This window comes from Trifolium pratense, linkage group LG6 (assembly GCF_020283565.1).
Source record: "Trifolium pratense cultivar HEN17-A07 linkage group LG6, ARS_RC_1.1, whole genome shotgun sequence".
NCBI classification, from domain to species: Eukaryota; Viridiplantae; Streptophyta; class Magnoliopsida; order Fabales; family Fabaceae; genus Trifolium; species Trifolium pratense.
In genome coordinates, this window is record NC_060064.1 from 41,808,372 (window position 1) to 41,825,601 (window position 17,230).

Sequence of the window (17,230 nt, forward strand, 5' to 3'; positions counted from 1 at the left end):
GGGGGGAAACACCGTCCTCCGTTCTGATCTCATTTTGTTATCCATTTTTCCCCCAGTAGATCCTTTTTTCTTTATTTTTATTTTTCCTTCATCTGTGATTTCATTCTGCGATTCTTTATCTTTCTTATTTCTTTTTAAATGTTTTGTTTGTTCTCTTATTCGACCATTCCCTTTTGTTTGCATATGCTTGTCTTTATCAAGTTTTTTACGTCATTGTTCCTCTCTTCTACATTGTTTAGTGTTGTTAATTTGAGCTGACCAAGTCTATTCAAGGTATTCTGTGATGGATCAACTTGGTTTTGGACCGAGTTAAATAAATTGAAAGTATTATTTGCTAGTCAATTCGAGCATCATCTGTATTGCAGGCCAAATTAGGTGCTGCTTTTAAAATAGTCCCATAACAATATGATTAGTATAGCATTAACTTGCGAATAGCATCACTATTGGATAACTTATCTCTAAACCAAACAGAGAAGTTTCAGGTTTTCACCTTCATAAACAACAAACTTTGTCTACTAGTAATGTTAAAGAGGCTAATATAGTTTAAAAAATGAGAATATTTCTCAGGTGAAGCATCACCAAGATATCTCCCCTTGATTTGTCACCATTTGACATTAATAACGACAGTGTCTCTACAACCGCACAATCTTTATCCCGAGGATGATATTGGACCAAAGACATCTTGCTACCACCAAATATTAGCTTTACAATTCCACTTCCAAGCTCTTGATTCATTATGCCACCATTTAACCTATAATTAACAAGATATATGCTATAATAAATCCACTTGACTTCATAAACCACATTTGTATGTTTAAGGATGTGTGGTAGCCATGACATGCTAGTCACGTCATCAGCTGTACAAAGCATAATTATTTAATGACTACTAGGATTAAGAGGGTAAGAAAAAAAAAAGGTATATTTTGGAGAATGATAAACACTCAAAACATAAGTTTAAAAATTAAAGCTGTTTTTTCCCTACTATTGTCTCTCTCATTAATCGCCTTATGATGAGAGATTGGCAAGTTCAAATAAGCCACGTATGCAAACCATGTCGCGGACTGGATTGCAACCCACGCTCTCTCCATACCTACGGGTTCTTTGCTACTTCCCCACCCTCCCTCGAGATGTATTAATCTCTTATGACAGGATGTTGTTAGCATTTATTTTACTCGTAGAGTCCGTTTGTAATTTGGCCTAATGGCCTCCCTATTAAAAAAAATAAAAAAATGGGCATAGCTTGTAAGGGAGTGTTGTTAATGTTAAAATTTTGATGATGATTGGTGGTGGGGTATGTTAAGTGGAGAATTAAAGGCACACAATAATAGTAGACTTGAGTCGTTTTGAATATTCAAGTCTTCCTCAAAGGTGTTTGGAAACAGATAAACCATAATCGTCTTTCTTTCTCCCTTTGCCTTTTGTTTTGGTTTCATCACATTTGGAAGGGTACGAAGACTTTGACTTGCTATTTCTTTCATTCAAGAAAAAAAAATTAAATTAATTACACAGAAATACAAAGAATGAATGATTCCATTGGCCATTGCTACGTCAAAACTGGCCATCCATTGGACAATTTCAATACCATTAATTTATTCATCATGTTATTCAAGTCTTCAACTATGATCATTGATCAGCCTCAATTTTCTTTACCCTGAAGTGCAAAACACTCCCAAAGCAGAAAGAAAAAGTTACTAGAGCCAACTCATATTAGCTATATAAGCGGAAGACCAACAAAAATTAGGGGTGTACGTGGGCCGGATTGAGTTGAATTTGGTCAAAATCAAAACCCGAATCACATAGGGTACTCCAGATTGAGTCTAGTAAAATAATCACCTGTTATAACATTGGCCCGGGTTGGGTAAACCCACTAATTTTCGGGTTGGATTGAGTTGGGTAGTGGGTTATCCAAATTATTTTTCTAATTTTTTATATTAAACATCTAATTGTTAAATCATCGTATTTTTTCATAAAAATAACTCAACAAGTCTATTTTCTTGAAAGATAGTGTAACTTTTTTTCACTATAAAAAATAATCACCTATTTTTTGTGTAAACCTATTAATTTACAGGTTGGATAGTGTGTTATCCAAATGGTTTTTTTTTTTTTTTTTTACTTTTTTTAATATCAAATGACTAACGATGAATCATCATATTTGTTTATGAAATTATTCAATCTTTTTATTTTTTTTTTAAAATAGTGCGATTAATTATCATATTTGTTTATAAAAATTATTCAATTTTTTTTATTTTCATAAAAAATAGTATAACTTATTTTCATTATAAAAATATCTAATAATCAAATGACAAAATCTTTAGTATTTTCATAAAAAATATTTCAAAATACGTAGCACTAGTGGGTAGTGGGTTTCTTAGATTGAGTCCGGTTTTATCCGAAACCTGATATTTTTTATGTGTTTTTCACTTTTGAAATTCATATCCACCCACTAGCCCGACTCAACCCACTTTTTTAGGTTAGATTGAGGGGGTTTGACCGGGTCGACCGGATTTGCCGAATCCATGTACACCCCTAACAAAAATACCAAAACAAACATCGTCTAAAAGAGATCTACTTCTAATCTCATTTTTAGAAAGACACTACTTAGCTTTCAGACCACTGTAGAAGATATCAACCCGACTCATAGATATATCGCTCGACACTAACTCCCCCATCTCGAATCCAAAAATCAGCTCCTTGAGTCAAGTTAATACTTGTTATTATAAAAAAAATTCTGATAAATTTATAAATGTTTACAAAAAAATACTGAGCACAATTTAAAAATAGTATGAGGAAAGTAATTTTAATTATTAAAAGTTTATAATCATACGTTTGAAAAATATTTCAATTTTATTTTCAATAACTATGTTATCTGTAACAATGTTCACTCCGACGATTATTTTCTGTGAATAAATTAATTTGGTTAATCTTAGTGGATATTTCTTTTTTGAAACACATTTTTCTTATCTACAGAGTTGGAACTCAAAACCTTAGGATACAAATTCAGTTCAATTATTATTAATATAGTTTATATCCAATATATTAAAGAAATACTATTAGTTTGGCAAAGGTTAACTGCGAATATTTTAACGTGGTGGCATAAATGTAATTAAAACAAAGTCTAGGGGTAAATAAGTAGTTTGGTTTTCTATAAGTAAACTCATTTCTGTGACTGGAAATAGCAGTGACATAGCAAAAATAGCTTATTCTGCAAATGGCGGAAAATGCTTCAACTGAACTGAAGATGTTTGTGTTTTTCTGTTTATTACTAATTCAATTTTCCGTTTCTGAAATCATTTTTGAAGAGCGCTTCGAAGGTAATTTTATTTATTCTTTGTTCTTTTGTTGCTGAAATAAGTGAAAAGTTAGTTAAGTTTAGTTAGTTGTTAATTAGTTAGTTGGTTAGGTAGTTAGTTAAATTGATGAAAGTGATTGATTATTTTTTACTATGCATGGGTAGCGTGTAATCAGTTTTCCTCATTAAGTTAGTTTCAATTTATAACTTTAAAGAATTTAATTGGTTATGTAATAAAATTTAAAATTCAATTATACTTCATCATAATGTGACTTTGTTATTTTAGCTTCTAAAATTATTAGAAGATTAAATTTAGATCATGTGCCAAAAAAAATAGATGCATGAGTAGATTTTGTTGATACTAACTTTAAATATTCTCCTTTCTCCAATAATATTTTCCAACACAAACTTTCATAACAATTAACAACAACTATTCCTTGTTAAAATGGGGAGAGATCCCAAGAAAAAGCGATGTTTGATTTGTTCCATGTTTTTGTTTTTAGGGGTGAAGGTTATAAGATTGTTGTTTTTTAAGTATTTTGCGAAAGAAATGTTGAAAATAAGAAACTTGAAATGAAGATATAATTGTTAGTTAAGTCATAGTAGTAATATGTACCAAAAAAAGTCATAGTAGTAACTAAAAATAAATGAAAAGACCAATAGCACTAAAAACAAAAAGTGATGTTTGGTGGTCAAGTTAGCTTATGTAATGTTTTGTTGTTTTTTATTTTGACTTTTTTCATTGATCATATGATATGGTCTTTAATGTGTTGGATTTTGAATAGATGGATGGCGAAGTCGTTGGGTAAAATCAGACTGGAAAAGTAGCGAAGGCAAAGCCGGTTCGTTCAAACACACGGCTGGGAAATGGGCTGGTGATCCGGATGATAAAGGTATTTGTTGATTTAGTATTCCTTTTATGCCATCCATTTAACTTCATTATTCTCTTGTTATGAATGAAATGTAAAATGGATTATTATAAGTTAGCTGCTTGAACGACACAAAGTTGCGAATGGACATGACCTCCGCGACTGCGGGCATGACATGACCCCGTAAAAATTCATTTGGTTGAATACTTATTATTAAAGGATGATAGTAGTAACAAAAACTTGGGTGGTGTTGTAACATTTAGTCATTTTTGTGTGATCTTGTTGTAGGTATCCAAACATCAAATGATGCCAAACATTTCGCCATCTCGGCAAAGATACCAGAATTCAGCAACAAGAATAGAACACTGGTCTTCCAGTACTCTATAAAATTTGAACAAGAGATTGAGTGTGGTGGAGGTTACATGAAGCTCCTCTCTGGATTTGTTAATCAAAAGAAATTTGGCGGTGATACGCCGTACAGGTGTGTTGCTTATTCCATTTTCCACCACGCCGTAGATTTTTTTTGTTCAAAGTTACTTGAAGAAAAAGTTTCAAGTTTACGGTTGTTTACTGTACCAAAAAAAGTTTACGGTTGTTTACCTACAAATTTCTATTCCTTATCTATGTTGTTTTTCTTCTTTTTATTGGCTTGCTTAACCCTTGTTGTAACATGGTATTTTGCTTCGCCTTGCATCATGTTTACAAACACAATTTTTCCTTTCATTGTATACATTTTCGATTTTTCAACAAAAAAGAATGTGGCACTGACAAATCCTCTATAGTATAATGTTTGGACCAGATTTGTGTGGCACAGACACAAAGAAGCTCCATGTCATAGTCTCTTACCAAGGTCAAAATTACCCGCTAAAGAAGGACCTGCAATGCGAAACTGACAAGTTAACTCATTTCTACACATTCATTCTCCGGCCAGATGCTACATACAGTGTTCTGGTTGATAATAGAGAGAGAGATTCCGGAAGCATGTATACAGATTGGGATATTCTCCCTCCGCAAAAAATCAAAGATGTTAAGGCAAAAAAGGTTCCTTTCTGATCTGTTTCACTCAGTTCTCAACTTCTAACATTGTCCTTTAGCATGATATGATGCTTTTGGTGATCTAACTCTAAGGCTACATTTGGTCCGACTTATTTTTTTCGCTTCTCATTCTATCCAAATAATACCTTTTTGCTAAAAAATAACAATAATTACCAGACAACTTTATCTTTATTTCCAAAGCTATTATTTTTAGCTTTAATTTTAATGTAGCTTTTAATGCCAAAAATAGCCTAAGTGTCTTAAAACAAGATCATATAACTCAATTAATATTTCCCGTTTTCTATAGTGACTTATGTTATGCCATTTCCGGTCGCAGCCTGCAAACTGGGATGACAGAGAGTACATTGAAGACCCTAATTCTGTCAAACCCGAGGTATTCACAAGTTCTTCCCCTAATGATACGGAACACGGGGATGGTAGTTTTAGTCCATTTGTACGGAAAACTGATTTATTTGGTCATTGGTATTGTAGGGATATGATTCAATCCCAGCAGAAATTCCTGATCCAAAGGCTAAAGAGGTTAGTTGAGTAGAAAAGTGGATCTACAAATGCCTCTACAAATAAATTCTCCAAAATGATGACTTCTAAATAGAGATATATATGAGAATTATCTTTTAAAGAAAACTTATACATTTTCTTCATCTTAATTAGCCTGATAGTTGGGATGAAGACGAAGATGGAATATGGAAGCGGCCGAAGATACCAAATCCAGCATACAAAGGACCGTGGAAACGAAAGGTTTGTTGATCAAGTTAGGGGAGCTAGCTATGCAGCTGCAAGAATTTGTTTTTCTATATTTTCTCAGTTTCCTTTCATCAACTATCATCTCTTACTTTCAACCTCTATGTTGACAGAAAATCAAGAATCCTAACTACAAAGGGAAATGGAAAACTCCATGGATAGATAATCCAGGTATGTTGTTCTTTGTCATAATCTTTTGTATATTTTAGACTTTCCTGCACTCTAGTAAATGCTTAAATTCCAATTCTCCCTGTCTCAGAGTTTGAAGATGACCCCAATCTTTATGTGCTTAAGCCTATCAAATATGTCGGCATTGAAGTTTGGCAGGTATAATGAATGTACAATTCCAAATTTTGCGACTGCTTTCGTTCTAAGACATGCAGAGCTATCAGGCTGAGTGGATGGTCATAGTTGATAAAATTAATGCATATCTTGTGGTTCAGGTTAAAGGCGGTTCAGTATTCGACAACATTTTGATTTGTGATGATCCTGAATATGCAAAACAAGTTGTTGATGAAGTGTTTGCCAATAGGGAGGTGAGTTTTTCGCTTTGACTTGCATAGGTGTGTGTGTGTGTGTGTGTGTGTGTCGATTTTTTGTTGGTTTTACACAAAATATTCAAAAATATGTGTATCATCTAATGTTAACTTTTGTAATGCCTTAATTAAGCCTATTCGAAGTGATATTTGACTTGCCTCGAAAAATTGTCCATCTAGTCATAAACAAGTTTATTCAATTCTCCAAAATACGTGTCTTCTCTTAGGGCATATGTTAAACTGACCTTCATTTTTGTGGCATCTCAGATTGAAAAAGAGGGTTTTGAGGAAGCAGAGAAAATAAGAAAAGCCCAAGAGGAAGAGGTACATGAACATACACACTATTTCAGTCCATTATCTTTCGTTCTTGGGTCACCTTGTTTCTTTTACAGAATCTAAACTCTTAGTTATTTGTGCAGGAGGCTCAAAGAGCAAGAGAAGAAGGTGAAAGGCGGAGAAAAGAGAGAGGTTATGATCGACACGACAGACATAGAGACAGATATAGAAAGGTTTGTATCATGCATGCCTACATTCAATATTTTATTCTTTTCTCTTTAATGAATCTTCACTTGCTTTTTGAGGATAAGACAAATAGCATGAATACTAGATTGGAATAAGAGTCATGTTCTAGCATGAATACTGGTTGTGAAGGATGAACCTTGTTTTGAAACATTTGCTGCACTAAGATGATAAATTTATTTGGCAAAAATAATAGCAATTGAATGTATTTGTTCATATGTTTCTCTCTCATTTGCAGCATCGTCGTGATTACATGGATGATTATCATGTAAGTCGTGATTTCTTCGTTGATTATTCTTTCTAATGATAAGTAGAGTAACAGACATAGATGCCTCATTTTGGTGATTATAATAATATTTGCCATATTCATTTATATTTTTACTGAAGAAATATTTTGTTTCGATGTGCAGGATGAACTGTGATGGTATAAACTATAAAGCACCCATCTTTGTTAGTATCTGTTTTGTGGTTGACAGGAGTTTATGTATTGTATGAATTATGTTTACCTTCATATTGGCATTATGTTCCATCTGATGTTAATTTATTGGAAACTCAATAATCATATGTGGTTGGTTTGGAGCTTTGTTGCAAAGGCCGTTGTAACGTGCATCATTTTTTTTGGATGGTTTTCATCAAATCAAATATTAAATATTTACAAATACTGTGATTGATGGATACAACAAATAAACTAACACATCTACTCCTTATATACAAAAACAAAAAGAAGAGTTGTGTCACTTTTTGCACAAATCAACCATTTGAGTTTAACGAGAATCAAACTAATCAATCAAACAAATATAAACCAATTATTACAACATTGGTTTGGTTCTAGAAGTTGCAGTCACAAGTTTGTATATAAGGAACATGCTGGTGCATTCTCATCATTGTATCAATTACTCATTTTTGAGCTTTCAATCTACAATGAGATTCTCTATTTTCTCTTCCATGTTGCCATCTTTATGATGGTATCAGAGCGAAACAAGCTCTGTTGCGCTATCTCTATCTCCAAATCGATCTAACAGTTGGCAACGTTTATTATGTCGACTCCTCCGATGGACCTTCTGAAACGCACCGTTTCATTTTTCTATATAAAAAAAAAATAAAAATAACACCAACACAAATATAATAATAACCCACCGACCCCACCCACCAATTCTCTCACATTCTAGTTTCTTCTTTCACTTTCTCTACTTCCTCCCCTGTTTCACGGTTCTTCCATTTCCCCAATTTCTATTCATCTTTCAAACACAAATGTCAGCCATGCACTCAAAAGAAAATTAACAAACCTCTATTATAAGTTCCTCATACTTCTACAAATAGTATTGAGTATAATTTTGGGATTAGGGTTAGTGCTATAAGAGAGGAGATGAGTACCCACTCTTTGAAAGTTACTTATTGGGACTTTTGAGGTAAATATATCACTTATAACTCAACAATTTATCTTTGGGTATATGCAGTTTGGTTTAGAAATTAATGTTATAGATTAGAGTAGATATTGGAGGATTTTATGGTTACATATGTTTAGTACGTAAAACTCTAGAATGACCTTTGAAATCTTGATAAACATTTTCTTTTATGTTCAGATTCGACAGTTGATGCTTTATCTGCTACTCCGGGAGTCGTTAGAGAGAAAAACTAGCCGGTCTTCATAGTTGTGAGTTGATAATGATCATTACTACTTATTTTAACTACTATTATCAATTTTATGTTACTTATTTTCTATGTTAAAGTATTTATAAAATTGGGGAACACACCCTTTGAACATTTTCTCGTCACTGTTATATAATTTCAAAGTCATCAAAGTTAACCATACTCTATTTGAATTTATCCATGACTTGTTGAGCAAATGAAGTGAAATTGAGGTTTGGTTGCATATACTATGACATGAGTTTTGAGATATGGAGAAATGAGGTTCTGCGATATTTGTTTTTGGAAAATGTTAATATTCTTCAATTGGATTTGACTTTGCTTATTGTTTATAAAGCTGGATATTTTCCATTTCATTTGAATTTTATGTATTTCCACAAAAGTTTTAGAAATGCGGTGAATGTGATTTTAAGAGATGCATTTTAAGAATTGCGGTTATAATGACGACGTCCTAGGTGCACCTAGTTATATAATATCGAGTAGAAAAGGGCTATCCGTTAGATGGAGCCGCCCCTAAGTGAAAGGCCACTCTTAGGAGGAAAGGGCTATCAACGAGATGGAGCCGTCTCTCGATTCTCTCGTAACGAATTGGCTATCAACGAGCTGTAGACTCCCTAATTAAAGATGAGGATGTGTTTTCGTAATCGAAGAGAAAAGGGCTATCCGTTAGATGGAGCCGCCCCTAAGTGAAAGGCCGCTCTTAGGAGGAAAGGGCTATCAACGAGATGGAGCCGTCTCTCGATTCTCTCGTAATGATTTCTTTTTATTTGATTGGATTTCTATATTTTTCTTATTTCAATTTCAAACTCTATAATGATTTGAATCGAGTATTATATATATTACATAATTACTACTTTACAAGAATTGTTACAAGCTTTCTAAAATTCAAATGCTCGTGCCTCGTGTGTTTCCCATCTAGTTGGTAGTGATTGTTATCTCTCACTAAGTCCTTGTGACTTACCCCTTCATCTTCTATTTTTTTCAGATTCAAAGTCAGCTGAGTAGGGGTTTCTAGCAGATATTGAGAGTCGTCGGTATCATTCTTTTGGTAGGCTTCCTTGATGAAATGTTATTTTGTATATATATATTTTGAGTTGATCGAATATCTGCAGCTATTTTGAGTCTAGGAATCTTTTGTGTTGAAATGTATAAATTTAAACATGTATATTTTGAAACTTCTGACTTAATGATGTATATGCTGCAAACAGGATTTATTTTGATTTGGAAATATTATATTTATTGTTTGTTAAATTCGGTCATTAGGCTTGCCGGACTAGTATTAGTTCGTGCGCCGGTCACGATTGGAATTGGGTCGTGACAAAGTTGGTATCAGAGCTCGGTTGTAGGTCCAAATAGCTGCAGACATAGAGTGATAATAGATTTTTGCTAGTAAATTGTGAACCGCGGCACTATTTACTTGCAAGAAGCTATTAGTACTCTATGGTAGTCTTTGTCTCACTTGTTGTCCAATCCTATCATCTCTCTTTTGGTATTTGATTTGTCTCACTCTGTTTGTCGTCTTGTCTAATACTCGGTAAATTTCCTTTCGTTTGGTGAGTATGCCACCCAACACTAGGATTACCACTAGAAGCGAAGTTTGTTCCTTAAGACCCTAGTCAAAGAGGTCGTGATTCAGTCGTACTCTTTGTCGACAAACGTGGCCTGGTTGCAGTAGTAGTTAGTGTTGAGGTTCCTAGAGGAAGACAAAGATTGATATTGGTATTGCAACAACTTGTTGTGACTGTTGTTGAGAAGTAGCAAGATATTCTAAGACAAATAAATCTTGATGGTTCACAAGTAATTAGTCAAGGTGAGTACTAGGCAATAACCCCATCTAGAGAGATTAATGTCGATATAGAGAAATTCATGAAACTTAAACCTTTACTTTTTCCAAGTCTAGTGTGTGTGGGGATCCACTAAAATTCATTGACTGTCTAAAGAGATTATAAAAGGCATTAGGATGCTCAGATTTAAGGGCGGTGAAGTTGACATCATTTAAGTTAGATGGTCTGATATATAACTAGTTTAATACACTTACACATTGAAACAATAGGGATCACCTTCGTTTGCATGGAGTGAGATTTCTCAATTGTATGTGGCTCGTTTTCTTCTAGAAACTGTTAGATTAGCTTACAATTATGAGCGATCGAAACAAATTGAAAACATGTTAGTTACAGAGTACAATGTCCATTTTTACATAGCTTTCAAGCCACACTCCTCACCCTACTTTAAGAAGGATGTGTGTCCATGGGTTCATTAAACGATTAAGAGAATATTTATTTAGATTTGTGGTTGGTTTAATTGTACTATTTTACTGAGGTTTCAAGATTGACACTTACTATTAAGCAACAACAAAAGGTAAGTGAAGTAATAGACAATTTTTTTGCAAGGAATGAGTTGAATGATCATATATTATTCTTATCGTGGTGGTGAAGTTATATTTGGTGATTAGGGATAACAAATATCAGTATCGTGAGAGCGATAGTTCTGGTAGACGAACTTTTGGGGAACAGTGCAGAATCGTAGATTAGATCCTAGGACATAAAGATAATTAACATTTCCTTAGAGTAAATTTGATTCTACGGTGGTTGATTTCAATCTGAAAATTTTCAAAGATGGTAAAATGTGCTTTCAATGTGGTCGAGTAGTACATAACAAGAGGGATTGTCCTTGGCAGTTGCGATACAACTATTATCTAGTCATGAATTGGTCGTTCTTCCATCATTTCACCCAAGTCTATTATAACAAGGTAGTGAGATCCATTTTACATATTGTTGCCATGTTACTCAACTTGTGCTAAAAATAAAATAAAATAATAATAAGCAGGGTTGGAATTGCTAGAGAAACTATCATAACGTTGGTTGAGTTTAACTATGCTAGTGAGAGATTGTGAGGGATGAATATAATTGCCGCTATAGGCTATAGCCATTTTGCTTATAGAAAACCAACTAAAATATAAGTCTGATCTTGAAACCAGTTGCAACTTACTCATGGCCAGTACATAGTCATAGACTACATAAGTCAAGAAATTTACCAAAGAATTCTCGTAAGGATGAATCATTATAAAATCACATATAAAGATGAAACATGGTGAAATTTGAGAGAAACTGAAATTTTGAACACAAGGAAAATGCATAACTTGAAAATCAAACATCTGTTTGTATCAAATGTGTACAGCATAATATAATTACTAATTAGTAATTACTAATTAAAACTAAAATGTTTCTTCTTAATTCTGAAATCCCCTAAACAAGCCAAGACAGCGAGACGCCAGCAGAAAAAAAAAAAAAAAAAACTATACATAGTTCCAAAAGCGTGTGAGTTTCTTGATGTTTTTCCTGAAGAACTTCTTAGATTGCCACCTGATAGGGATATTGAATTCTCTATAGCCTTGGTTCCTAACCTTCAACTCACATTTGTACCTCTTCGTAGAATGGCCTAGCCGAACTTTAGATTTTAAGGAAACAACTACAAGGTTTTCTCAAATAAGAGCTTTACTCGGCCAAATTCCTTTCCTTCGGAAGCATTGGTATTGTTTGAAAAGAAAAGAGATGAACCCATGTGATTAGGTGTGGTATAGAGAATCAAATAAGACGGTAGTAACGAATAAATATAGGTTACTCTGAATTAACGAGTTAGTTGATCAAAACATTAAGGAGCTAAGTGTTTTTGTCTAAGATTGATTTGCGGTCTAGGCATCACTAGTTGAAGGTTAAGAGGGGACTTATTTTAAAGAAAACTCTTTACATATGCTATGAGCATTTTGAAATTCTGGTTATGTCTTTTGAGTTTACTAATGCTCTAACATCTTTATGGATATTTGATAGCGTTAGGATAACGGTCATAAACCTGGGCGTTTTCAAATCAAGATTGTATTGAAGACCAAAAAAAAAAAAATTCTTTTCAAGTCTCAAAATTCTACCTTCTCTTATGAGTCGCCAAAATTAAAAAAAAAAAAAAAAAAAATTACTTATCTGTGAATTCCTAAGCAATAGAAACAGACGAAAAACCACCTATTAACTCTGCATTGGTTAGTAGCTTCTAGGTTATTGACATATTTATCGATAAAATTTAGGCCTTGATAAGGATATTATTAAACTTGAAATTTAATATTCCTTGATTTAGGAATACATTTGGATTGAGTATGTCTAGGCTTGGTTGGTAGACTATTAAGATGTAAATTAAATATGAAGCAGGTGGTTTATATAACGTGAATATTAGAATGATGCCCTGTGATAGTTATTCAAGGTGATTAACTTATGGAATGAATGAAACAAGTATTTTTATTTATTTATAAGCTCTTGAAGACCAATTTTTAAACCTCTCAATACTTCTTACTATATGTTTCTTGGGTTATTAGATCACAAGTTGATAAATTGAAATAGTATAGAGTAAATTAGGTGAGTAAATTAGGTCATAAACTACTTACCAAACAAATCAGAGTTGCGCAGCGGAAGTATGATGAGTGGAAAGGAAATAAAAATAAAAAAATAAAAAAATAAAAGAAAGAAAAAAGAAATAAACAATTTGGTTATTTTGGTTTGCGAGAGCAGAGAAGCTGCTTTTGAACTTGATTTTGAAAAGCAGGTTAGGGTCTGTGTGGGTCATGTAGCAAATGTATCTTTTCGGTAGGATGATTTGAAGTTGGCTAGTCTAAACTAGTACGCCTAGAGTTGATTCAAGATATCATTGAAAAGGTTAAGATCATCTAAGAGTGTTTAATGACAACTTCAAGTAGGAAATTTTTTACTCTAATCAGAGGTGTTTCCCTTAGGGTTCGATGTGGGCTAACATGTATTCCTACATGTTTCGCCAATGTAGAGTGTATTGTGGTTTGACAAAAGTGGGAAAATTAGTTCAAAGTTCATTGGAATGTTAGAGTTTTGGTAGAGATTCAAAAACTTGCAACTTATCGTTTGGTACTTCCATCGGATATCTCAAGAGTTTGTCTTGTCTTTCATATATTTAAACTTCGGAAGCACATTATACCTTTCTCGTGTGAGTAGTGATGAATATGTGTAGTTAGACGAGAATTTGTCTTGCATCGATCATTTGTCAACTACAATAGATAAGAAAGTGAGATGTTTATGCTCAAAATATATTGTTTCAGTATAGGTCCTTTGGAAATAATCGTCAGGTGAATAAGCAACTTTGGAGCCGGAGGTGATCATGTGAGCAAAATATCCATACTTATTTGAAATCAAAGTTAGTCGTATAAATTCGAGGACGAATTTTCTTTAAGGGGGAAGACTGAAACGCACCGTTTCATTTTTCTATATAAAAAAAAAAAAAAAAAATAACACCAACACAAATATAATAATAACCCACCGACCCCACCCACCAATTCTCTCACATTCTAGTTTCTTCTTTCACTTTCTCTACTTCCTCCCCTGTTTCACGGTTCTTCCATTTCCCCAATTTCTATTCATCTTTCAAACACAAATGTCAGCCATGCACTCAAAAGAAAATTAACAAACCTCTATTATAAGTTCCTCATACTTCTACAAATAGTATTGAGTATAATTTTGGGATTAGGGTTAGTGCTCTAAGAGAGGAGATGAGTACCCACTCTTTGAAAGTTACTTATTGGGACTTTTGAGGTAAATATATCACTTATAACTCAACAATTTATCTTTAGGTATATGCAGTTTGGTTTAGAAATTAATGTTATAGATTAGAGTAGATATTGGAGGATTTTATGGTTACATATGTTTAGTACGTAAAACTCTAGAATGACCTTTGAAATCTTGATAAACATTTTCTTATGTTCAGATTCGACAGTTGATGCTTTATCTGCTACTCCGGGAGTCGTTAGAGAGAAAAACTAGCCGGTCTTCATAGTTGTGAGTTGATAATGATCATTACTACTTATTTTAACTACTATTATCAATTTTATGTTACTTATTTTCTATGTTAAAGTATTTATAAAATTGGGGAACACACCCTTTGAACATTTTCTCGTCACTGTTATATAATTTCAAAGTCATCAAAGTTAACCATACTCTATTTGAATTTATCCATGACTTGTTGAGCAAATGAAGTGAAATTGAGGTTTGGTTGCATATACTATGACATGAGTTTTGAGATATGGAGAAATGAGGTTCTGCGATATTTGTTTTTGGAAAATGTTAATATTCTTCAATTGGATTTGACTTTGCTTATTGTTTATAAAGCTGGATATTTTCCATTTCATTTGAATTTTATGTATTTCGACAAAAGTTTTAGAAATGCGGTGAATGTGATTTTAAGAGATGCATTTTAAGAATTGCGGTTATAATGACGACGTCCTAGATGCACCTAGTTATATAATATCGAGTAGAAAAGGGCTATCCGTTAGATGGAGCCGCCCCTAAGTGAAAGGCCACTCTTAGGAGGAAAGGGCTATCAACGAGATGGAGCCGTCTCTCGATTCTCTCGTAACGAATTGGCTATCAACGAGCTGTAGACTCCCTAATTAAAGATGAGGATGTGTTTTCGTAATCGAAGAGAAAAGGGCTATCCGTTAGATGGAGCCGCCCCTAAGTGAAAGGCCGCTTTTAGGAGGAAAGGGCTATCAACGAGATGGAGCCGTCTCTCGATTCTCTCGTAATGATTTCTTTTTATTTGATTGGATTTCTATATTTTTCTTATTTCAATTTCAAACTCTATAATGATTTGAATCGAGTATTATATATATTACATAATTACTACTTTACAAGAATTGTTACAAGCTTTCTAAAATTCAAATGCTCGTGCCTCGTGTGTTTCCCATCTAGTTGGTAGTGATTGTTATCTCTCACTAAGTCCTTGTGACTTACCCCTTCATCTTCTATTTTTTTCAGATTCAAAGTCAGCTGAGTAGGGGTTTCTAGCAGATATTGAGAGTCGTTGGTATCATTCTTTTGGTAGGCTTCCTTGATGAAATGTTATTTTGTATATATATATATTTTGAGTTGATCGAATATCTGCAGCTATTTTGAGTCTAGGAATCTTTTGTGTTGAAATGTATAAATTTAAACATGTATATTTTGAAACTTCTGACTTAATGATGTATATGCTGCAAACAGGATTTATTTTGATTTGGAAATATTATATTTATTGTTTGTTAAATTCGGTCATTAGGCTTGCCGGACTAGTATTAGTTCGTGCGCCGGTCACGATTGGAATTGGGTCGTGACCCCTTCCTCCGTCGCCTTACATCGGTGCTTACTCATTCCAACTACCATGCTTTGGCTCGTTCAATGCAACGCGCACTTGGTGCCAAAAACAAATTCAATTTTGTCGAAGGAACCATTCCAATACCCAGATCCGTTTTATCCAAGTTTAAAGGCTTGGTCTCGATGCAATATGTTGGTACATTCTTGATCATGAATTCGATGGAAGAATCGATTTCTCAGAGCATTGTATTTGTAGATAATGCCTTGGATGTTTGGACTGAATTGAAAGAAAGTTTCTCGCATGGCGATTTCATTCTGAAGTACATGTATAACAAATCCTAGTTGGATATCAAAAAAGTGAAGGATAATCTTATATATCTTTCCCTTTCATCTCTGCGAAAACCCTTATCCCTAATCTTCTCTTCTCACTGATACTCTGTTTCCTGTTTCTGCAGTCCTCCATCGCCTGAGAAGAGCCCACCCCTTTCTGCTTCACTGCCGCCTCTGTTCCACCACCTCTATCTCCAGCGGCGACAGCCCCACCAATTCCAACTATCTCCCCTCTTCCTTGATCAGAGACAATATCATATCTCCCCCCTCCGATTCCAAACACAGCGTGTTGGAGCAACTTCAGAGTAACTTCTCTCGAAGAGATAATCTGTCAGCCGAGCTGACCTACTCCAGAGTAACTTCTCTCGAAGAGATCTTCAACAGCTTCTCCGACATGCCTCCCGTGCTAGATGAAAGGGGACTTGGCAAGTGGAATGAATTAAATAGTAGACTGATATGGTTGAGGCTCATGGAGCTCAAAGAAGCTGAGTTGTTTTCCATAAGGAGCAACAATGAAGTACTTTCCAAGAAGGGTTCTGGACATAAATGGAAATTGCGGGAGCGGACAGAGCCGCCACCTGCCGGACCTGTTTACATACACTGGTTGAAGCTGCCGCAGACTGCAATTTCAAACCATGCTTCCCTCATTGCATCGAGAACCTCCCTGCCAGATCAACACGGGGATTACTATTGTTATTAATTATTATCATGCTGAGTAGAATTTCAATCTTGAGGAGCACTCTCTTTTCAACCGTCTCTTATTTTGATCGGTTTAAATTCATGAAGATCCCACTAAATTGAAAGTGAGTGCCATTTTTTAGTTGATCCCACGTGAAGTTCAACCAATCAATGAAATAGTGTTGGAAAGAGAGTGTTCCTAGCATTTCTCTTTCAATATTTATCATGTTAATTTTAGTTGATCGTTTATCATGTTGTCTTGCTTTGTACATTTAATTTATCATGTTGTCTTGCTTATACATTGATGTTTATTGCCCTTTTGTATCCTCACTCAATGTTAATGATGCACTTGTGGCAGCTGGTTTTCTCTCTATTTATTGATTTAGACTAGTAATATGGCTGCAATTTTACTTCTGTGTGTACCCTTTG

The 17,230-nt window shown here is 34.1% G+C and overlaps 1 protein-coding gene and 1 long non-coding RNA gene across 3 annotated transcripts; both read left to right on the top strand.

Moving 5' to 3' along the window:
• The first annotated feature begins 2,932 nt into the window (after positions 1-2,932).
• Positions 2,933-7,602, top strand: LOC123888512 (calreticulin-3-like). Of its 2 annotated transcripts, XM_045937596.1 has the most exons (14): positions 2,933-3,311; positions 4,075-4,182; positions 4,447-4,639; positions 4,941-5,199; positions 5,531-5,587; positions 5,686-5,733; positions 5,866-5,952; positions 6,069-6,126; positions 6,215-6,282; positions 6,399-6,491; positions 6,759-6,815; positions 6,911-7,000; positions 7,249-7,278; positions 7,421-7,602. In XM_045937596.1, exons 1-14 carry the CDS (start codon positions 3,209-3,211, stop codon positions 7,430-7,432), a joined length of 1,263 nt encoding a protein of 420 aa, XP_045793552.1. In that variant the 5' UTR covers positions 2,933-3,208; the 3' UTR covers positions 7,433-7,602. The 2 variants fall into 2 exon arrangements, with proteins under 2 accessions (XP_045793552.1, XP_045793553.1); XM_045937597.1 differs by lacking the exon at positions 7,249-7,278 and having other exon boundaries at positions 3,153-3,311.
• Positions 7,603-8,057: 455 nt separating this feature from the next.
• LOC123888514 lies at positions 8,058-17,170 on the top strand. Its single transcript, XR_006802142.1, has 6 exons — positions 8,058-8,419; positions 8,594-8,664; positions 9,643-9,705; positions 9,921-14,257; positions 14,430-14,500; positions 15,479-17,170. It is a non-coding gene; the product is annotated as an uncharacterized LOC123888514 (long non-coding RNA).
• Positions 17,171-17,230: the final 60 nt, after the last annotated feature.

Coding starts and splice junctions, on each gene's coding strand:
- LOC123888512 (XM_045937596.1), top strand. CDS start 3,209: ATGGCGGAAAATGCTTCAACTGAACTGAAGATGTTTGTGTTTTTCTGT. Junction 4,640..4,940: donor GGCGGTGATACGCCGTACAG/GTGTGTTGCTTA, acceptor AATCCTCTATAG/TATAATGTTTGGACCAGATT. Junction 6,816..6,910: donor GAAAAGCCCAAGAGGAAGAG/GTACATGAACAT, acceptor TTATTTGTGCAG/GAGGCTCAAAGAGCAAGAGA.